General features: G+C 32.5%; 1 protein-coding gene across 1 annotated transcript in view; it reads right to left on the bottom strand.

Moving 5' to 3' along the window:
- Positions 1-24,282, bottom strand: part of LOC143196091 (lachesin) — a 226,092-nt gene that overhangs the window by 177,190 nt on the left and 24,620 nt on the right. The window contains exon 2 of the mRNA XM_076403678.1: positions 17,056-17,356. Within this exon, the coding sequence (XP_076259793.1) occupies positions 17,056-17,161 (106 nt within the window). The 5' untranslated portion in view covers positions 17,162-17,356. The remainder of the gene's footprint in view (positions 1-17,055; positions 17,357-24,282) is intronic.

The raw sequence follows: 24,282 nt of genomic DNA, 5'->3' as shown, positions 1-24,282 counted from the left end.
GATACAGCAATCTTAGCATCCCATGAAGATCCAGTCACAGCATCAATAAACCTACAAACCCACCTGGATCAAATACAATTATGGTTGAAGACATGGCGCATTAAAGCCAATGAATCAAAATCCACGCATATAACGTTTACCCTGCGTAGAAGAACATGTCCACCAGTAAATATCAATCATCGTCAACTCCCCCAAGCAGAGCATGTTAAATATCTTGGTATGCATTTAGACCGACGCCTAACCTGGAAGAAGCACATACTCTCTAAACGGAAACAACTAGGACTAAAATTATATCAAATGTATTGGCTCATTGGGCGCAAATCCAAGTTATCATTAGATAACAAGGTATTGCTGTATGAGTCTATACTCAAGCCCATTTGGACATATGGAATTCAACTATGGGGTACCGCTAGCAAATCTAATATATCCATCTTTCAACGGTTCCAAAATAAGGTGTTGCGTGCCATTGTTGATGCTCCGTACTATATTTCAAATAAAGTGATACAACGCGATATTCCTCTAGAACCTATAACGAGTGTAATCCAACGTGTTTGTGTGAAGTACTTCGAAAGAGTGTCAGTGCATCCCAATGTACTCGCTAATCAGCTAAATATGCGACGTGATAGTGAAGTGCGTAGACTAAAACGTTTAACACCACCTGATCTGATTACTGGACATATGTAGAGTTTAGAATAAGCATTAGAATAAGTCTAATTAATTAAGATAATATTTTATACAGAAGATTGCTTATTGAAGTGATTTTCTACATGCCATGTATATATAATATAAACAGAAGAAATACTTATTGCCAATAGGGCAGATTGTGGACTCACGAAGAGTAATAAAAAAAAAAAAAAACTAAAATAAGGAAGTCATAACTGAATTAAATATCTAATCTGGAATCTGAAATAAGCTATATAGCACTGATATTCAAATATATATTGATATCCAATATAACAAAATGTTAAACTATAATTCTTTAATGAAAATAGAAAACAGGTTTCCAGGTTTCAGAAGACGTAATTTCGATGTAGTTGGCAAGGGGCACTCTAAATTTCGTAAAAGTGAAAATGGCGAGTTATCAAATTTAAATTATTATTATTCTCTTTAAATGAATATAATGTCAAGATTTTAAGGTAGAATATAAATGTGGCATGAAATATTTAAATAACGAGAATTTACAAAACATGGTTATCAATATTTGGTGAACAATTTTGTTTATTAGTTATATCGGAGATTTTACATAGAAAAGCTCAAATTGCTTTTAAACTTTTAATTGGAATCTTGATGAAATAAATATGATAGACGCTCTCTAAAGTCCTTAATAGTTTTAGAGCCTTATTGGGTTGGCCGGGCGAGTGTTGATTATTTTCGAAATACATCGTAGAGAAAACTTTCGGCGAACCACAAACGACGGGAGATAAATGGTCGCGTCTTTTAAAAACACGAATCTTGCAAGGAGTCGACAAACACCACCGTTCCTGCCATTGTCTGGCGCCTGAACTTTCTTTTCCTTCTGCTCAAAAGAGCAGGAAAAAAACTACTTTCGGCTTTCAATGACACCTACAGATGTTTTTAATGCAACCTGCGCAGATGTGATTAGAGTCGGATCGAAAAAGGTTTCTCGATGGGAAAAGTTTTAGGAGAGGGTTCTGTTTTATGTTTGACGTTCTAAGGTAGCGATTTTTGTGGTCTTCTTTCGTTAATACATCTTAATTGTTTGTTCGATCTCTAGGGCTGTAGTCTCCATAAAGTATTAGTTAATGTTTTCAAACTTTTTACACATGCTGGGTCGAATTATCAGGAAATTTAGGTGATGTAAATTATACTAATAATCTACTAAATTATTTATCCTTCTTCTGTAACCTTAGCAGAATTAGCGCTACGAAAATATGTAATGGATGGATTAACGCCATTGATTTACATTTTTTTCAACATTCTTTATCGGTTTTACATTTCTAACATTATTATTGAATCAATACCTTACTAGCTACAATATTTAATTGGTGCTTTGTGCATTTTCCTACGAAAGGTTAGAAAGAGGCGAATTATTTATAAGTGAGTCCTAAAAATATATATAAAAGCGTTAGTTAATGTTATTTACAATTAGTTCTAATACAATACTATATTGTAGTATTAATTAGTGATATTTACAATTAAGTCTAATATAATGCTATATTGTGACATCAGAAATATTTTTATTCACCACGTCCTTCTGGAGATACCAAGTTTGATAATACTTAAAATTGAATTCTTTAACATTTATAACATGAATATGAAAAATATATCAGCAGAACTCAAAACGACTTCTTATAAAATGATTAGGAAGTGTTATAATACAAAAGTTAAACAGTTAAATTAAACAGTTTTGGTTAAAATATAGCAAACTTATTGTTTTATTCACTTACTGTTCATAAAAATTGCAATTTTCGTCTACCAACATATTTGAAATATTACAAGTTCATCATAAACAGTCAATATACCTCATAACAAATAGAGGTGGCAGTACTGCATAGTTGTTTCAACGCTTCGAATAAAATAAGGCGAAAAGGTTGAAAATTTTGTTTATTTTTGGTTTTTCTAAAATAACAATAAATGCCTAAAGAAGTTTTAATTAAAGACTCATATTGACATATTAAATTAGACATACATTCGAGGGAAGAAACATCGTTTATTCCATAGGAAATAAAATATATTGCTTGTTTTCGATTTAAATAGAAAAACCGTTTTGAAACTAAATAATAATCTTTCCTACTAAGACTTTATCATCAAAAAACTTTCGGGTGCTAATTTCAACTATCTAGAAGCTCTAATATTAATTCAGTTATCAATATTACAATTAAATCAGTTAAGAAAGTGTAAATATATGGAATCGTAAGTCTTTATGTTTGGTGGGTTTGGTTTAGTAAAAATGGTTGTTATAGATACAACTATGCAGCGGCATGTCAAAAATTCATAAAAATCTACGCGAAAATGTCTAATTATCGTGTAGTTTCATGGTAAAATGCAACCGGATGCCTGTATTATAGGACTTAGTACCCCAGCATTGACCAGAACTCTTGCAACTTAAGTTTAAAAAAAGGAAGATACCAGAAGGGCATTTTCGTTATTTTTTACATCCAGTACAGCGTAAATACCGTTGTGTTTATGATGATGAGTGCTTAAGTGAGCACCAGTTCCAAATTTATATATTTTAATTAATATTTGACAGAAGGGATTAACTTATGAGGAGATACTTATCATGTATATGTTATAATCATAAGAAATTGTTGTTGTCCAATAGGCAGATTTATTTTCCAATAACATATTTATTTAATTTTATGTCTGGTGAACAGAGAATAACTAAAAAAAATGTTCTTCCTTAAGGACTTATAGTAGTAGAGGCAATTGTAAAGGCAATTAAGCTTTTTCTGTACATTTTAATGGTATTAGTTTATGATTTATTTCAGGTTTATCTAGTAAATGCATTTTTAACAAAGCACTAACCAAATATTGCAGATAATAAAGATGTTAGATTGTGTATTTGGACATGAGTTAATATATTAATGTTCTTAAGAATATTAAAAACTATAAAATAGTTTAATATAACTTTAAGTTCTCATTTGTTGGCGAGTTGTTAGTTCCGATGTGGGACATAAAACAACGTAGAAAGCAGTGGACAAACAAAAGTAATAGAAGGTAAATTAAAAACGATCTATCGAAGAGTGAAATAAATCAGCAGAGAACGATGCAGTTTTATTTTAAAATGTAGGTAAAGATATAATTCTTTTAATAAATTTAGTGTATTTATTGTTTTTCTATACATATTTTGTATGAGAATTATGGATAACAGATGCAGATTATATGAATACATAAATGAAGTAATAAAAATATGCAGTAGTTAGAATGAAACTAACTACATAATTTGAAGATGGAACACATAAGACCAATAGAAGAAATTATATTCATAATTAGTAGTATATATGTAAAAATTGATAAATATTAAGGTATTTAACTATTAATATAATAATATATGTGTGTGTCATTTTAATGATTGTACATACACATAAAAATAATGAAATATCGTGTATATGATATTTATATTTGATATTCTGAAGTTGCTATAGTAGTTCTGAATATATTCTAACTTAAAATAAAATTAATAAATACTTAAAATAAAATTTAATTAAATTAAGTAAATTAAATTAGTAAACGTTAGTTCTTCAGATAGTTATTTTAATATTTTAATGTACAGAATTTTATTATTTTAATTAATATTATATATCAAATATATGTCTGATTTTATATTAAAAATACTGTAAAAATGTGTTTTAGTAATATGAAATATACAGCTTTTTTAGATATATTACTTAAATTAACATTAATTATCATATACATTTTGTATTGAAAATATTTTGAATACAATTTGTAATAACCTAACCTGTGCATTTTAAATTAATCTCTTTGCCTTATTATGAGAGAAAAATGAGTAATTTAATAAATTGTTATCGAATTTTGACCAAAATAGTAATAAAAGCTAAATTAAATTTATTTCAACTCACTACATGTAACTATACGCGCAAAACCGAAAGTAGTCATTTACTCCCTATTGTATTTTTTGGGTATGTTCTGGTTTCCAATTATTGTTGATATAATATTGAATACTACAAATTAAAAAAAAATTATCAAACTCTGTAGCGACCAACCTATTTCATAATATTTCGAGAGCAGTATCCAATTTTGTCTTTACCGGATAGAAGCCAGCAGTAAAACGCGGACGAAGCCAATAACTGGACGGCTCCCGTATAAAATGTCTGATTGGAAGTTGAAAAGCGGCGCTTCGTCAAACGGATCCGGGCGGGTGGATGCAATCCGGAGACGTCGTGCAGCCCGTACCGGTCCGGAGCCGTGACGAAAAATGATTTGGTCCGTCGCAATATTTCTACTCGAGAATGAAATAAATTCGGCGAGGGGGAAATGGAATTTTATATCGGCAAATCGACGTCCGTACCAGCCCAGCAATGTTTCACGTTGGACGAGGAATGGCTTCTTCGTTCTGCTGTATTAAAATATATTTCGTAGATAACTACCGGTTAGCACGATAACAAAAACGAATAGAGGATATTTTTATTTATTACTATATTAATTTTTTTTAATAACAAAACTAGTAATACCATGTTACAATATGTGACTGCAATGTTATTGTGAAAACGATTCATTATAGCATTCTAGTGAATTAACACTAACTAGCATTTTATCTTTGTCGGAATTTGTTCTGTTTCGTAATGTGCACTGAGCTTTATTTATAATTTCACTGAATTAGATCAAATAAAATGTGGAGCAAAGTCCCGCTAACATTTTGATTGCCTATCACTACATAGTATAAAACAAAGTCGCCTTTTCTGTCCCTATATCCCTATGTGCGCTTAAATGTTTAAAACTACGCAACGGATTTTAATGCGGTTTTTTTCAATAGATAGAGTGATTCAAGAGGAAGGTTTATATGTATAATACATGCATAATATACTAAGGCAACATTGCTAATTCTAGAGGTTTCTAACGTGATGTCGTAAATTAACCTATTTTTTTAGGCTTATTTAGCAATTAGCAAAAACGCTGCCTAACCCTACGAGTTAGATCAAATTAATGTACTACAGTATTGTACACCTTAAAAAGGTCTACAAAAAAGTCCGCGATGGTATATGTTTATCTTTTAGGGATAACCCACATTAACCATTTTTATTGTTTACTTTTTACGTGAGAAAATGGCTTATTTACGAAGCTATTTTAAGCAATACGGCATTAATCCTTATCGAATTAAGTACCTTAAATACAGTGTGCAATTAATATAGATCAATATGGTTCCTTACAGCATGTAAATTAAACAAATATTTTCGGAGATATTACAAATTTGAAATTTGCGTTTAAAAATGTGTAATGTAATAAAAATTGTATGAATTTAGATATTCCAAAGATAGCAGGAAATCTTCATAGTAAGTATAGGGGAAGAGGAATTGTTTTACTCCAAATTTAATGCGTGCAGGCCAAGGGCAGTAATGAATGAACCAAAAATACTGGATCGATTTTAATCATGTTTTCATTGAGTGACATAGGCATATATATTTTATGCCCGTGCAAAGTCGGAGCGGGCCGCTATGTTTTTATATAGAACGTTCATATTTTTTCTGTAGTGTGTTTAATTTAGTATCAGCATTGCACCCGTGCGAAGCCAGGGCGGGTCGCTAGTAACGTAATAAGTTCGGTTTTCATAAAAAGTTTATTTGGTCTTTACATTTACTTTTAGTTATGATTGAAAAATTATATTGGCTAAATAGTGACCGCGATTCGCTATGAAATTTTCGGCTCTTTTTAATGCATTTTTCATGACATTCTGCAACGTGTCACCACGTGATTGTCTTTGAGATGTTGAATCGTTTGGAGCTTATTCCCATAAACTTTTAATTTTAAAAGAACCCCGTAAGAAAAAGTCTGATGCTGTTAAATCCGGAGATCTCACTGGCTATGCTAACTCGCCACTTCCCGAAATTAGTCTTCGTGGAAAAACGTCATTCAGTAAATGAGTTTCCGAACGAGCTGTGTGTGCTCTGTCCCATCTTGCTTAAACCATATGTCCTTGCTCTTTGATTTCAGACACAAGAAAATTTCGAAACATGTCTTTTTATCGATCACTGCAATACTTTGGTAATTTTCAAAAAAATAGGGACCAATGATTTTCTAGCATGAATACCACACTATAAAGTTGTTTTTAGTGTTTGCCATTCCTTAATTGCAGCCTTTGTTATTGCACTTTTTGTGATTCTCCAGTGTACTATATATATGGTAGATATGATGCATTGTACAAAGCAGTAATAGATGGTTCCTCGAAGTTCTTTAAAAGCTGATTTTCAAACTAATGCATAAACCAGTTATGGCTCAATGCTCCATGGTAGTCAGCCTTGCATTTAGAGAAAAACAACAATTCTGCACCAGTAATAAAACCAATTCTGTTTGCAGCATGAAGAACTATATATCTGCAATCAATTATTAATAAATGTTATGACTAACAAAACCTAACGGATAGTTATTCCAACGTATACCTTCTTCCATCAATTTTTGTTGTCTTTACACTATATTTATTATCATCTTGTCGTGAGCTACCCAATGAACTATTCCGAAATGTTGTGTGTCCTATTTAAATATACAAATTAATATAATAATTCTTCCTTGAATTTGTTATATGTTTTTAAAATTCCATTAAACCCCTTCGTGGGTTATATTTATACCGCTTAAATCTTATATCACGCAACAGTGTATGAAGGGATGTTCTACATCCCTCAAATAGCTCTATATGTTTTAGCTTTTTATGGATATTTTTCAGATTAACAATTTTCTCTGAAATAATTGTACTAAATTAAGTTTCGATTGAAAAAACTACTTACTGTTTTTACTTTCGTGTATTTGATCTCTGATATAGCTAACAAGCTGATCTTGATTCGTCACCTGTTTCGCATAAACACGGTTTCTTTTTGGTAAATTTAAGGTTATTTTGTTTTTTATTTTTTGACGTATTTTAGTAAGCGTGCCCGTACTCGGTGCAGCCACAACGCGCAATTTGGTTGTTTATAACCCGTAATTATAATATTTTGAAGAATTTTGCAGAAAGCGGCAATTTTTGCTGGACCTTTCGGTTACATGTTATTTGAACTTCTCTAAAAGCATTCTATCTCTTTTTAAATATAATGAAATGAGAAGGATAGTATTGTCTGTCTGTAAAACGAAGTTACAACTTTAGACAGACACATATTGATACACGTGCCACTACTGTTTTAATTGACTATATATTGTGTGAAAAGAGAAACGAGGGTACAACAAACAAATATTTCTATAGAATTAATAAAACACCACAATATAAACCTATAAGAGGAAAAATATAAATGAAGCATTGTCGTCGGAAGGAGATAGAACAAAAAAAAACTTACGACCTTCTTCTTGTATGGCGCAATTATTTTTTTCTACTTCACAGACGGGCTTAACGTTCGGAAACAAGAGATGTTGCCGATCTTCTCTCCGGTTGAACTTTTTCCCGGATTCGCCGTTTTAAAAGCAACCGAACCGCCACACGACGGCGGCAGCATTCTTTCTCTTGGAAATAATTTATGGTCCACAACTGTATATGGGGATACGATACCGCATCTTTTACAATTTAGCCGGTCGGTAAACGAGGCGCGCAAAAAGACATAAATAATGAAGCGACGCGATATTTCTCAGTTCGCGTCTCATTCTCGTTCTGTTCCTCGCTGGATCTCATTTATATCCTGCCGGGTGGGAGATATTGCATTATGCAACCAGTAAAGGTGTTCGGGGATTTCTGAGCAAGATTCTGTACTTTCGGTAGCTGATGTAATTGCTTGCTTTCGCATTTCATAAATATTCGAAAACGAACGTTATTATTTTTATAATAAATACAAATTTTTTACCGGAATACATAGATCGAACCAAAGCCTTATATGTTCATATAGAAAGTCGTTCTTTTACAAAAAAAACGGCGTGGGCTGAGCACGGTTAACGGTCAAGATGGAGAGCGAGAATCAATCGAGGCAAATTGTTTGTCCAACGTATCTCATCATCGAACGTGCGAATAAAATATACACTCCGCGAAAAAACTTTAGCACATACTTTTTTACAAATTCTGAGACTGTACGATTAAAGATAGTCGTAGTATTTATGTAAACAATAAAAAGAGACAGATACAGTTTACTTAAAGATTTGTCCTGCCGCTCGCACAACGCGAGAAATCTAAAACACAATTAGGAAAATTAGAACAAAGAAAAAAGAACTGATTAATATTTTTAATTTTTATTTCAGTAATGGGTACGTCCTTCTTGATTTTTTATAGCTTCGACCAGCCTCGTCGACACGTTTTATTATCGGTTTTTCATATAATTATTATCTAGCTTTTCCCACTCAGCTTGGATAGTAATTTTTAGTTATTCAATATTGTTAAACATTTTGCTGATTTAGAACCTTGCGTGCGTGCCATTTTACTCCAACAATTTTCAATAATATCGAAAACAAGGGAGCGTGCTGTCAACTTTAAAAGGTGAATATTGTGTTCTAAAAAATAGATACGATAGCATAATATTGCTGAATATATTAATTCTGACCGGTATTTGTATTCCATATTTGGCTAACTCTGTGAGTTAAATCTTTTGATGTCCTCTTAAATTATGATAGTATTTCGAGTAAATAACGTGTAATATTTGTACTAGTATACACTAATGCTTCTTGGCTGCACATTTGTGTATACCGTAGCTAGATTTATGTATACCGTATACATAGAACGTTAATAGATATTTTGGTAACAAGCATATTCTCGAAATAATTTTCCGGAAAAAAAGACGCACAATTTGATGTCAAAGTTAACAGGTACTCGATCACTCATTAAGGATTATTCGACAAGTCGTTGGTCATTGATTCAAAGCCTTAAGAATGATTCAAAAATTAGGATATGAAATAATTATATATAAGAGTGTATATAGAAAAAAATCATGAAATAAACCTGGTCGTCTTTCTAATAAATATTCGTGATGCAAAGATATTGTTATGTATCTTGTTGAATTAACTCGGATTGGTGTACTATGAGTTGCTAAAAGCAGGATAATTGATTACAGAAGCTGATTATGGAACTCAGTGTCGGACATTAAAATAAAAACGACCTTTATAAAAACGAGGATGAAAAAGTAATATTGTGATAAAACAATGGCCATCCCTATATAGCTCAAGGAGTTGCTGCTTCACTAATGCTGCATCAATTCCAGCCAATGTTTTATTCAATTTCTGTTGGCCTACGGACGCTTGTCAAAAGTAAAGTGAATTTCTCTGAGACTTGTGTGACAAAATGGACATTTTGGATGCAAGAGCTCACTCTATCAGCTTAAAAAAGGACATGGATCGTGATCTTAGAGAATGTTTTGATAAACAGAAGACCAGTATTATCCAAAGCCAGAACGATTGAGGCTGATCATCAATAGTGTCGAGAATTTGTGAAGAATATCCATCAGTGAACGTCAGCGGTTAACTCTAATTCATTATAATTAGCGTTGGGAAATATCGACCGAAAACAGTCCAAACAGTCGATAGTTAAAAAAATAGTAATTACTATTTTCAGTCAAATGCATGATATCAGACAAAGATGTACGAATCCTTTCCTGTATAAATTGTGAGAGAGGAAAGAACGGAGATAATTGCTCGGGGCGGTTAATTTTATATGTGGTAATATTTTCCAACGGTGTTAAAAAAATTACTGAACATTATTATAATAATTATACATAACATGCAATTTATAATTTAATTTTAAACGAAGTAGAGTTACTTTTATATTTCAATGTTCTGTGCATCTGTAAAAAGGAATGTAATTTTTTATGGAGTGGAAGAATACCCCTTAAAGATTTTATTGTATTTAATGTGTTAATTGCTATTTATAAATAATATACTACAATAAATATAGACAATAAAATAGAACTTAAACAAGACTTAAAAACTAAAGATGTGTAATAATCATAAATACTATATAAACATTAAACATATACCTAATCATAGAAAATAAATCTATGACATAATTAAAAATGACCTGAATGAAATGATATAATTGCTTTATTTACCATTGAAATTAACAAAAATCGAGAGAGTGATCAAAATATTACCCATTATTGCCATAAAAGCTATCAAAATGTTCTACTATTTATCATTCCCAGTTTTATTCTTTTTACTTTATTATATTAATAATCTTGAAGAATATGGTACAAATATGCTACAATATTAATATATAATATATTTTTGTTTACAAGCAAACTACTAAAAATCATAAAACTACATATATTACATATAAATCTACATCTAATCTAGCCAGAACGTTAAAAATCAGTCGAATGAAGCAAGTAGGAGCAAAAATGGTAAACAAAAGTACGACTGAAACAGTCGATAGTAAATAATAACAATATTAGTTGGGCCGAAAATAGCGACTGAAAACAGTCACTGGTAAAAGCAGTAAAATCAGTCGAACCAAAAATAGTCGATAGTAAAAAGTAGTCAGTTACTAAACGGTGAAAATGCAAGCCGCAGACTGCTGAAAATTCGAATGATTATAATGCTGTAATAGCAAATGAAGCGCAGTTTTGGATTCGTCAATTACATTTTGAATGTGATTTATCAAGAAAACGTCGGTCTACACACCCAGAAACTCTATTAGTTTGATTCTTATGTAACCTCCTTATGGTCTAGACTTGGTACCAAGTAATTATCGCCTGTTACTATCCTTACAGAATTAATTTGACAGTGAAAAATTATCAAGAAGGGAACTTTTATGAAATATCTACTGTCTTTAAAGGTTACCTGAGCTTGAGCTATAAATAAATTATTGTAAATAAAGTTTTCCATTATTTGCAAAAAGAGTACTAATAAAATAACGAAACTGAATTAGACACTTAAGCACTTATTTTTAATTATGGCTTCATAAAATTAGTCTCATGCTTTAAATCAATTAGCACTAATGGGAAAGTAAATTATAAACAATTTTGATCAACGCGTCTCTGATATCCCACATGGACGAGGGGCCTGAAGGGATATGAAAGGGTGTCATGCAAGCTGGCGGCGCTGAAATTATGAAATATGGCGTCCCAAGCACCAAAAAAAAGTTAATTCATAATGGATTAGTGGAAACCGCCTACGATATAATTTGGTAATCTGATATCAGAATTAGTCGTTGGACGTAAATATAACAAGCGGTTTTGGAACCTGCTAACATGTATTATGGATAAACGAAAAGCCAAAGTGCTACTTTACATGTATTTCCGACTGTGTGCTCTGATATTTGGTTTCTGATAAACAGTTTATTATTTTTATTTTCTAATATTTGTTACTATTTTTTTCGTTCAGTTAGTTTTTTGTTGTGTTTATCTATGTCCTTTGTATGGAATGTCCTGTTTTAAGCACAATAGCACAACTCTCTAATCGCGAAATTACGATAAAATCGTCGAAAGGGACAAGAAAGCTAATACTCTACACCAAAGGTAGTGTTATATATTTACGCAATGAAAAATTGTTGTGAATTAAAAATTGAGGTAATTTTCATCCTATTTTGCTTTTTGAACTCCGACATAGTATTAAAAATGTCGCCCATCTAAGGAGTTTAAATTTGGCGAAAAGAACATCCTCCAAGAAACGTTGGTACCTCCATATATAGTTATTTTGTCAGCGCTATACATAAAGTTGTAAATGGTGAAGAAATCTATAAAATCGTTTTCCAAACATAGAAATTGCTTGAAATATAAGGTATCAAATTACGTAGGTCTCCCAATATACAATTCGAGGCCTTTCGAAGCCTCAAAAAGAATGTAGATAGCTTTTAAGGAGGAGAATCTGTCCAAAAAAAATTGTCATAATTATACTAAAAGCGCTTCAAGATTTAGACTGTCTAATGAGTACAAAAGAAAGTACATATATTTTCTTCATTTCCACAGCGACTATATCCTAGAAAATTTGAGGATATGAGTGAAAACCAAGGTAAACTATTTTACCATTTTATGGAAAAAGATGGGAAACAGATGCCAATGAAAATGGAGCATCTTAGTAGTATCGGTCTATTGTTGGAGACTTGAGAAAGATATTTAGGTTCTTGCCATTAGCGAAAATATACAAAGAGTACTAAAAGAAACAGGAACTGCAAATTTGAATCAAAAAAAGAAAATGAATGGTGTAGCTATATTATAAAATTTATTCACAACACTTAAAATATATCCACAACGTATGGATTTACAAAAAGGATCTTACATATAGAGGATTGTAGGAGTGTTAAATATATTGAGAGCGATAAATATATCTTATAATTATATTTTCAAATTCAATTTCATTACCATTTCGTCAGTTATTATATTTCTTTTTAAATTCTGAGTTAGACTAGAAGATTATTAGGCAATTAACTAACTGAGTCAATGTTATGAAAATATGTAGAATTTTGGGAAAATTTATGGTGGGATATCTTTGCCCTGAAATCGCTCTACATATATTGTTTGCTTTCACTTTCTTCTATCATTCTCGATATACGATTTTGTCAAAGTACCTTGTATTTTATGATTATTTTCAGATCTATAGCGGAAATAAATAAAACAAAAGATATAAGGAATTATGAATGTTTCGCAACTTTCCGGAAAATATATATTACCGGTTTAAAATATATTCCTACACGGCGTTATATTATCTAACCGACAGCATAAATTTTGAAAAACATGCAAACCCAAAGCCTTGATAATCCCCAAAGCCAATTTACATCCTATAAAAGTAAGGGTTGGAAAGCTATATATCAAAAACGTAGTAGAAGGAGAAAAATACAGAAGAGTAAGCGGTTAGATTTTTGGGAAACATTTTTTTATAGCGTACCGAATGTTTAAAAAACCGAAAGCTCAATAAATAAAATTTTATTAGAATGAATATTATGCTATGTATATTTATTAGAACCTCACTGATTTTTTTTCAGATTCATTCGGTATATGATTAATGCTATGAAAGAAATATAACTAGGTAAATAATTCTTAATATTTTAAATTTTCTGGCTGGATTATTTAATTGAACTCTTTCAAAAAGGTTGGCTTGATGTTGATGAATTTTGTGTGTGAATCTATGTAGTTTCTAGCCGTTTGCAATACTTTACAATACGACGACTATATTATCAACATGATACAATGCAAAATACCATAAGGAGAGAACGTAGGAAGATACAATAAACCCATTACAGGTGGCCCATTTAAACGTAGAAATTTATATTATACAACTCAATGATAACACCTTGCAGACGATTTAATATAATCATCGTTCTTAGAATGCTTCAAAACATACATTGGTATTTTGGAAAGAAGATGAAAATACTTTAAATATTAAGCAAAGAAATCCGGTAATAATTACAACATATACATTATTTTATCTTGATTTATTTCTTGTAAGTATTTTTAATTCTTACTTATTTTTTATTGTTCAGGCGTAAAAGTTAACAAGAATGTTAGCGTGATGAACTTCTACATATCCCGACTGATGATCTGTGCCAATAAAGATAACAACACTCTCCGATGTCAGCAGTTGTTTCATCAGTACATTATAGATATATGTGCGAACATTGACAATGAGCGGTACAGTTATATTCTTCCATCATCATACACTGATAGTTCGCGTCGTCAAAGTTTATACTCAAGTTGCCATGACTTTTGTGCCTATATACGGTCGACCAGATCTGGTCATGGCATTTAAGTGCAATACAAACAGATATAAATGTAAAATTTTGTTTTCGCTAAGTCATTCAATTCTCATATCGAGTGATGAGTGATAAACATCACTTGGTATAAAAAATTATGGTATTATTGTCAAAGCGCGACTTTTGTTTCTCTACTTTTGTTGTTAACAATGTCTAAGAGTGGTCTTCTCTTTACTTTTTGACTTAGATCGTTGAAGTCAATCAAATCTTAACGAGCAACCTTACGTGCTACCCGTATTGATTACCAGCGAAGAAGAGAATTTCAAACTTGTCGAATTGATATATCCCAATTGCGTTCGATAGTGACTCGAACATATGTTATATTAGGCTTATATTCAACGTGACGCAATGTAATTGAATAATTCTGGAAGTGCAATGCTACTGTGGTCCAGGAACAAAATCTAAATATCAGAAATGACTTAAAACAATCTTAAATAATTACAGATGCGAGGAATACCTAGTACGGGAGCTAGCAACGTAGAGAAAACAATAGTATCTGGTAAGCTAATATTTTGTCATTACATCTCTTTCACTTTCTCGGTCAACACCCGTCTCATCTGGCTGGCGGCAGGCTTTTCCAGTGCGCATCATATCTGTACAGGAATTTTTAAAGTGACGACCTGTTAGAATGAAGGAGACGATATGTTAAAAGATCAGATAACCAGAAATTCTCTCTCAAAACGTTGCTAGGACCACATCCAAATCATCTATTCTTACAAATTTATTTTACGGCCAATCCGAATGCGCAAATTGATAGGCATTGTTCATTGTGTAGCATTGTTTCTTCATCAGAACAACGATTTAGTCAAAATATATAAAAGAGAATTGGATCGGATGTCATTTTAACAGGTCAATTCAAAAGTCCTCGGCCTGACGCCTAGATGGTGTTACTAGAGTTAAATACATATGTTTTTTTGGTTAGCCTTAACCCTCAAAAGATGAGTGTGTAGAATTGACAGCTGTCGGATAATTAGCTTGTGAATTAAAGCATTTTGAGCGAAGCAACTTTTGCTATTGTGAAAAAAAGTATAAAAAGGAATTCCGCGTGTTGATCAACCATTAAGGATTGGTATGCAAAGTTTAGACGTGACGAAATGAGCACCGAATACGGCGAATGCAGTGGATGCCCATAAGAGGTTGTTACCGATGAAAATATTTAAAAAATCCACAAAATGATTTTGAATAACCGTAAATTGAAATTGAATGAAATAGCAGGCACTCTACCTATATTAACTGTACGTGCACGTCATATCATTCATGAATATTTAGGTATGAGAAAGCTCTGTGCAAAGCGGGTGCCGCGCAAGCAACTTTTAACCATAAACAACGACGAGTTGATGATTCGGAGAAGTGTTTAAAGATGACCAAGCACAATAAACCCGCGCTTTTCAATCGATATGTGACAATGAATGCAACATGGCTCCGTCATTTCACTCCGAAGTTCAATCGACAGGCATCCGAGTGTACTCTACACGGTGAACCCGCTCCAAAGCGTGATAAAACACAACAGTCGGCTGGAAAAGTTATCGCGTCTGTATTTCGAAATACGCATGGAATAATTTTCATCGACTACCTTGAAAAAGGAAGGACCATCAACAGCGACTATTACATAGCGTTATTGGACTGTTTAAAAGACGAAATCCCCGAAAAGCGGCCGCATTTAAAGAAGAAGAAACTGTTGCTTCACCAAGACAATGCACCGTGTCACAAGTCAGTGAAAGCGATAGCAAAAATCCTTTGGGCTTCGAATTGCTTCCTCATCTACCGTATTCTCCACATCTGAACCCTAGAAACTATTTGCTGTTCTCAGATCTCAAAATAATGCTCGCTGGGAAGAAATTTTCGTCGAATGAACAGGTGATCACCGAAACTGAGGTGTAATTTGAAGCAAAGGACAAATCCTACTACAAAATGGCATTAAAAAGTTGGAGGGTTGCTATAATCGGTGTATAACCATTGAAGTTAGTTATGTTGAATAAAATAACTAATTTTGCAAAAAAATGTGTTTTACTATGGTAGGCCGAGGACTTTTCAATTGACCTGTTACAGCCATAGTATTGTCATCAGACTTGACAAAATATCTTCCAGTCAGCAGACGAGGAATTTTAATTCACCAATAATCGACAAAGCTGCTATGGTTGTTGGCGGAGAAGCCAACAAGACGCAAGAAGAAGAAGAGTTTTAAAGACAGATCAACGTAATACGAAGATCACCAGGTCATCTCGTTTAATATATAAATCTTTATTATTTAGAAGCTATTTTTAATACAAAGTGATTAAACCTTTAGCGTTTTCTAACGTTCAGAGAAAACATATTCCAGTAACCTGGACCGAAATCAAATACACATAACACACCTCCATCCCAATTTTCATATCCGTCTTGATAATCAGAGACATGTGATTCAAAATGCGTTAATGGTTTTAACTTTTGTTTGAACACACATGAATTTAGTAATTATGAGGCGTGATATCTTAGATACTGAGATTTATGAAGCAAACTTCGTGATTTTACAACATCTGATTATCAGATTTTTGACGCGATTGTATAAGCTAACCTATTTTACATTTTCAGTATCCCGAAAAAAATTAACAGAAGCAAAGTTGTACACTTCGAGAAAACATATTCCCGTAACCTGAACCGAAACTAATTACCTACACGTAATACACCTCCATTATTATTTCCATATCCTTCTTGTTAATCGGGGATAAGCGGTTCGGAGCGCGTTCGAATCCCGGACGGATCGATACGGTTCGAAATTAGAAAACATTCCCACTTACCAGACATAAAGGATCCATTCACCGCGTCCAACAGGTACACGAAAATCACAAAGCACGTCAGAAAGTCTCGAAAATGAAATGCCATTCTCGTCGGAATATTAGACATCCTTTACATCTCCGCCGCCATCTTCACGTTCCGCATTCTCGATACGAACCTTCCCCCGGCCCCAAGACTCATTGTCTACGTGGGGCGATGCGATAGAGCCGCAGAGTCTTCGTCAGTTTTTGCGCTATCGCATCTTCCGACGTCGGCTCCGTTGACATGTACCCCACGCGGTTCCACGTCCTCGTCTCGGCCTATCTGTAAACAAAAAGGGAGAAGTTATTATTCGATTCTATATTCGATATTAAATTTTTACAAAATGACGTTTGTTATTTTTACCATTAATAGTTCAATAATCTACCCAGTGGGCAATAAGCATTTTTTAAGATCTATTAAGATCTTTAACTTATACTATGCTATCGCCTTAGTATACTATGAAACGCCTTGGTATAGTTCCAGTCCGTTTTCTTCGTTTTTAACGACGTAGGCCTGACGTAATAGTGAAAATAAATCTTTTTCAACAGATAAATTTGATAAATTGTACCCGGCAATCTAAATGTCCGATTGATTTATACTAGAAGACGTCAAGTAGTTAACATTACATTTTAGAAATATTTTTTGCCAGTTTTATAGATGTCTGACATACACTTATGGTCTTAATTACACTCTCCATGTCTATGTCCACAAAACATAGAAATCTAGAATGGGCACACTATCAACCATACATTTTAATCACCGAGTGCAAGAACCGGCAGATTTTTCCTTTTTTTATCTATTATAACTATTAGTATCTAAATTTTGTAAAATATCTTAGGTTATATTTGTTTTTTTTTCATTTTTAAGTATAACTGTAAGGAAAAATTTTTATGGCCTTATTTTTGTAGCATATAAGATAAATGTTATTTGTTTAAATTCAAAAATATAGCAGGAATGTTGTTTTCCGGGATGTTAATGTCCAAATAAAATTATTAGTATTCCCAAGGATTCTGTTCTAATTCAAAAACGGTTTTTGAAAATAAGCAACGATAAACTTCAGGAAACTTCTTAAAATCTCGTCCAGAATTTTTACAGTCTAGATAATGAAGGGCCCAAATGAGGAAGATCATTGCTTAACAAAGATGCAATTCATAATTGCAATTTTAATAGTAAGTCTTTAATTACAATCCACACCGAAAATGGAATTGTTTTACATAATATATATAACATCAGAGATTAATTACCTTTCGAAATCATTCATCAATCGATCATCTATCGAAAAGGAAAATATGTCTGCAAGTTTGGAGATGGCAATATAGAAATATAGCTCGAATTAGAATATTAAAAAAGAATTGGAAGGAAATACTAAAGTGCACAAGGAGAAACGTAATAAGAATTATAAAAAATTGCATAGTTACATATAATATGGTTTGTTTATCGTTATATACAAAAAAAAACATATAAATGGAAAAAGAAGTTTTGTAATCAGATTCAAATATGTAATTATTATATTCAATAAATTTAATTCCTGTATTTTTAAATAAAATTTGGAGAAATTTTTTATCATTTTTTAGACAAATATTTTATTAAAATCCTATTTTTTTATAGCTCACTCTAATATTCCAAACAAATAACAAATAAAACATTTTTTTTCAATATACGGCTTTTATAAATAATTCCTAGTGCTCTAAAAGTCCATTTGATTTACACTAGAAGGCATCAGAGACCTAAAATTTCGTACTAAAAAGCGGTATCTAAAAATTGTGAGAGGATTATTAAGTTTGTTTTGAATTCACGTCAAAGGGCTGACCAGCAAAGACAAAATAGGAAAATATAATAAATAGGAAAACAGAGAATATATATTTACGATTATTCGTCGACAGAGGAAAATACGCTAGCGAAATTTTTGGAAATGTGGAAAATGTTTATTGTTCAGTCAGTGTTAGAGCCAATTAAATTAATTTAGTTTTGGTTTTGCCGATTTTGTCCCATTAATATACCTTAGGCTCTAGAAGGCCATTTGTCCAAAGTGTGGAAAAAATAACGGAAATACCTAAAAAAACTTCCACGTCAACACTCTTTTTATTTCTCAGGATATAAAAATTGCATAAAAAGCCGTTTCGAACTATATTCTGGACGGATTCTGATTGGCGATGAAAACTTAATCATTTATTACAGGTGCGGCAGAAGTCCCGCTACTTTTTCTGAATTTGAGTGAGCGCCATACTGACTATGTGACGTTTAGTTCAGTTTCGCTTTAACCATTGTGTTGTGTAGACGTCCAAATTTTATTTTGGATAAATATACCCAAAAAGAATCAGCATTTTATGCTTTTTTAAATCAAAAGTTTATGTGAATAAGTTCCAAACTATTCGACATCTCAAAGACAATGTTGGTCACGAACTTGAAGAAGCCTCAGATGTTGCAAAATGTCATGAAAAATGCCCTAAAAAGCCGAGAGTTTCATAGCGAATTACGGTCACCATTTAGCCGATATAATTTTTCAATCATAACAAAAAAAACGTAAGGACCAAATAAATTTTTTATGAAAATCTAACTTACTTATCTTTTCTTTGAGCAGAAATATAGACAATCAAAACGGTAGCGGGACTTTTACTCCACGTTGTCCAACTCGATGTATACGTGGGTATATGTAGCGCTATCATACCCCCATAAGAATATATACTTGTCTCGTATATATTATTACTAGCGACCCGCCCCGGCTTCGCACGGGTGCAATGCTGATACTAAATTAAATACACTACAGAAAAAATATGAACGTTGTATATAAAAACATAGCGGCCCGCTCCGACTTTGCACGGGCATAAAATATATATGCCTATGTCACTCAATGAAAACATGATTAAAATCGATCCAGTATTTTTGGTTCATTCATTACTGCCCTTGGCCTGCACGCATTAAATTTGGAGTAAAACGATTCCTCTTCCCCTATACTTACTATGAAGATTTCCTGCTATCTTTGGAATATCTAAATTCATACAATTTTTATTACATTACACATTTTTAAACGCAAATTTTAAATTTGTAATATCTCCGAAAATATTTGTTTAATTTACATGCTGTAAGGAACCATATTGATCTATATTAATTGCACACTGTATTTAAGGTACTTAATTCGATAAGGATTAATGTTGTATTGCTTAAAATAGCTTCGTAAATAAGCCATTTTCTCACGTAAAAAGTAAACAATAAAAATGGTTAATGTGGGTTATCCCTAAAAGATAAACATATACCATCGCGGACTTTTTTGTAGACCTTTTTATGGTGTACAATACTGTAGTACATTAATTTGATGTAACTCGTAGGGTTAGGCAGCGTTTTTGCTAATTGCTAAATAAGCCTAAAAAAATAAGTTAATTTACGACATCACGTTAGAAACCTCTAAAATTAGCAATGTTGCCTTAGTATATTATGCATGTATTATACATATAAATCTTCCTCTTGAATCACTCTATCTACTGAAAAAAACCGCATCAAAATCCGTTGCGTAGTTTTAAAGATTTAAGCGCACATAGGGATATAGGGACAGAAAAGGCGACTTTGTTTTATACTATGTAGTGATACAAAGTATATAATGATTGGTAGGGACATTTGGGAGCCATAATGGCAAAACAACAACGAACCAAAAAAAAAACGCGACGGTCTCAACTTTAATCACCATATTTCACCTGCAGGTTAAACGTTCCAACAAAAGATAACGCCACAATTCAATCTAAAAACCGATTTAACTTTAAACGTAAAAGTCTCCTTAACCCAAACGATAAATCTCCACGTATTTGTGTGTGTGTTTTTGGCCGTCTTGTTGCGAGAGAAGTCCGCCGAACCCTGCGCCATAAAAATAAGTTGGAAACAGAGGTAAAAAAGGGATAATGATATTCGGAGTGAAATGGTGGGAGCTTTAGTGTGACCTATTATCTGGGAGAAAGCGTACTAATGGTAAATCATTCTGATATATCGAGAATCCAATAGCTGATGTAAAATTAATTTTAAAGTATTTGCATTAAAATATTTTTGTTTTCTTTATTTACTAGATATATTCTCTTTGTGTGCTTGCGTGTATTTTAATCAGAGATATCTTCGGTGAAAATAGGGAAAAGTATTGGTATAAGCAGCTCTTGAATGCGATGGTAATCCTATGACTATTTTCCACTTAGTATTATTGAGTAATTCGGTGTATCTATATATTAATCGTGACCTACAAATAAGTAGTAATAAACCCTATAAAGATAGGTGACACAAAACATATTTTTTATTATTTAATTAATATATTGTTACTAATCGTTTCCATCTACCTACAATTTGTCTTTATAATAACTTAAATCTAGGTATATAACTAGGAGGACCCATCGGCCCTATCTCAGTCTCTGGTGAAATAATCTATGCACATGTCACTGCTTAATTTTTCAACTACACAACACTACACAAGATCAGATGATTTGATTCTTTTGAGTCTGTGTCCTGTTCTGGTGGTATCCAATAGTTGCAATATTTCAATTTTCGTACGAGAATGGAGTTTTTCCCCATGCTCCCTTGCAATTCTCTTAATTTCTTGACTGACTGTGGGTATCTGAAGGTAATCGATGTAGGTAATCAGTCCTATAGTATTGGGTGCACCCACAATACCTCTCAAGACTTTATTCTGAAAAATTAGTATTTGATTTATGTTACTCTTTGCAGAATATCGCCATAATTGAACTGCGTATGTCCATATATGTTTTAGTATTTGCTTATATAATAGCAATTGATTATGTACCGTTGATTGTGATTTTCTTCTAATTAGCCAGTACATTTTAATATATTTCAATTCCAGTTCATTTCTTTTCTTCTTTATATGTTCCTTCTAGCGAAGTTTTGCATCGAGAGTTTATAGGTGAATTGCACATGTACAGATTTACTTTCATTAATTCTTATTTTCCAAGCTTGTGTCCAATTATTTATATTGTCACTTGCCTGTTGTAATTTTCGCGAGGCTTCTTCACTATTGTCTCCGACAGCTATAACCGCAGTATCATGAGCAAATGTAGCCATCGTAATATTTTCCATTTGTGGTATATCACAAGTGTAGAGTAGATAAAGCCTTGGTTCCAGTACACTTCCTTGTGGTACACCTGCTTTAGCTGCTTTTATTGTAGAGTAAGCTTCTTCTTGTTTGACTCTGAACATTCTGGTTGGAATGTATGATTTTAATAGTTCGATGTGTTATTTTGGTAGTATTTGCTGTAGTTTATGAACAAGGCCTTCATGCCAAACCTTATCGAAGGCTTGCTCTACATTTAAAAATATAGCTGAGCATACTTTTTTACTTTCGTAGGCTTTTTCAATAACATCTGTTATTCTGTGAACCTGGTCAATTGCTGAGTGCTTGTTAATAAACTCAAACTGGTGACAAAACATGTAAACAAATATTTTGCGCTCTGCTTTCATTGCAACTGATCTACTTGCTGCGAGCTCCAGTTCTAATACGGTAGATTATTCGACGTTTCTGTTGTACGTAAATATACCGTGTGACGTAAATTTGGCAGCGCTACACTACAAGACATCGCCACAGTAATTTTATATCGTAATACAAGTTATAAATCGATTTTATTTCATTTTAAGACCGGCTTGGTGGCGTAAGGCGACAGGACGGTCCTCTTACTGTTGTGATAGTCGCGGGTGTGAATCCTGCTCTGACATGGTTGTAAATTTATGTGTGTGATTGTTTAATATTTGTGATTGTCCTAGACAAGAGTGTAAAATCCGAAAAGGAAGGTCCAATCACTAAAAAACCCAAGAAATTAATGTGACTAAAAAAATATAGCATTTTTATTTCATTTTAAGTATTGTTGTTTAAGATTTTGTATTACTTGTGTTTAGTCCCCTGATTGTTGGAACTATTAGAAGAAAAAAATGATCCTATGAAGATAAATTTTACATTACTTGTAGCGAAAATAAGTTAAAGGGTCTTTTATCAAAACGTATATTTAGCTGTAAAAGATAAACACGACATATGCGAAAATATCATCTTAATATAGATTAACAACATTTCAGAATAAGAAGAATTGCCTGCGCTCTGTTCACGGGGTATTTGAATTTTCGCAAGCACCCTTTTCAGATCTATAATTATAAACATCAATAAACCCATTTTTATTTTAATAATTTGTATGTTGGACACGTCGATGTAGATCCCACCCTATTATCCCGCATTAACTATCTCAATTTTAACCAAACCTCGTTCATAATTACGAAATAATAAAGATACTTATTCGAAATTAAAAATATTTAACAAGAACATCGCGGGGCACATTGGCCTTGATTAAAATCCCCGAGCATCTAAAATATGAATCTCCGCTCTGATGACGGAAATCAAGTAAGAGACCACATTTCGAAATTAGGGAAGTTTCGGGATGTAATTTTTGGTACGGCTTTTTGCCACAATGTAACATAAAGCTGTCGTCCCGGCCGCGTCGTGAAATTTCGTTAATAAAAAATTATGCCCGCGCGAGGATTTAAAGTTTCGTAATTAGGACTTAGGCCTTCACTAATTTATTAGGTTTCTTATGCGACAAAACTTTTTACGGCGCTCTAACTCGCGAGAGGCGTCGCCGCTGAAACATTTTAAAGAAAACGTTATAGTGGCGAAATTGTCCTTTAATAGCGGGGATGATATTAACAACACTCGGTCGTAAAATAAATTTAAATATGGTTAAAGTGTGGAAGCATCTCGAATCTTCAGATAACTTCAATAAAATTATAATTAATACTATTTCATATTTCTTAGCTCAATATGAATAATGAAAAGCTTTTCGTCATAATTATAACTTTTTGATAACGCTATAAAAATAATGATATTCCAAGACAATCCAATTTTTCTTTAAAGAAGTAATAAAAGCTCAAACTCTTCATTGGAAATTAAATTACGCAACAAGTTAGGTAATAAAAAATATAAATTTTTATCATATGAAAGTATGGTAGGACAATATACAGGACCTAGAAAAATCAAAATGTCAAATACTTTGGTGTAGGGTTTAAAAAAATTACTGGAAAACTTTTATTCCAATGGAAAGGAGTGGTAATTTTTGGAGAGACTGTACTGACAGCACTATCACTTTAATACTTTAATTTAACTAAATTTCAATATAAACTAAATTCTTAAATCCAGAAGCACACTGATGTTTTCGAACAAGCAACACCGTATTAGTTGCGTT

This window comes from Rhynchophorus ferrugineus, unplaced genomic scaffold (genome assembly GCF_030347505.1).
Source record: "Rhynchophorus ferrugineus isolate W39M unplaced genomic scaffold, kcgeb_rfMv2 rfM4, whole genome shotgun sequence".
Classification (NCBI taxonomy): Eukaryota; Metazoa; Arthropoda; class Insecta; order Coleoptera; family Curculionidae; genus Rhynchophorus; species Rhynchophorus ferrugineus.
This window is presented reverse-complemented; position numbering and strand designations above follow the sequence as displayed.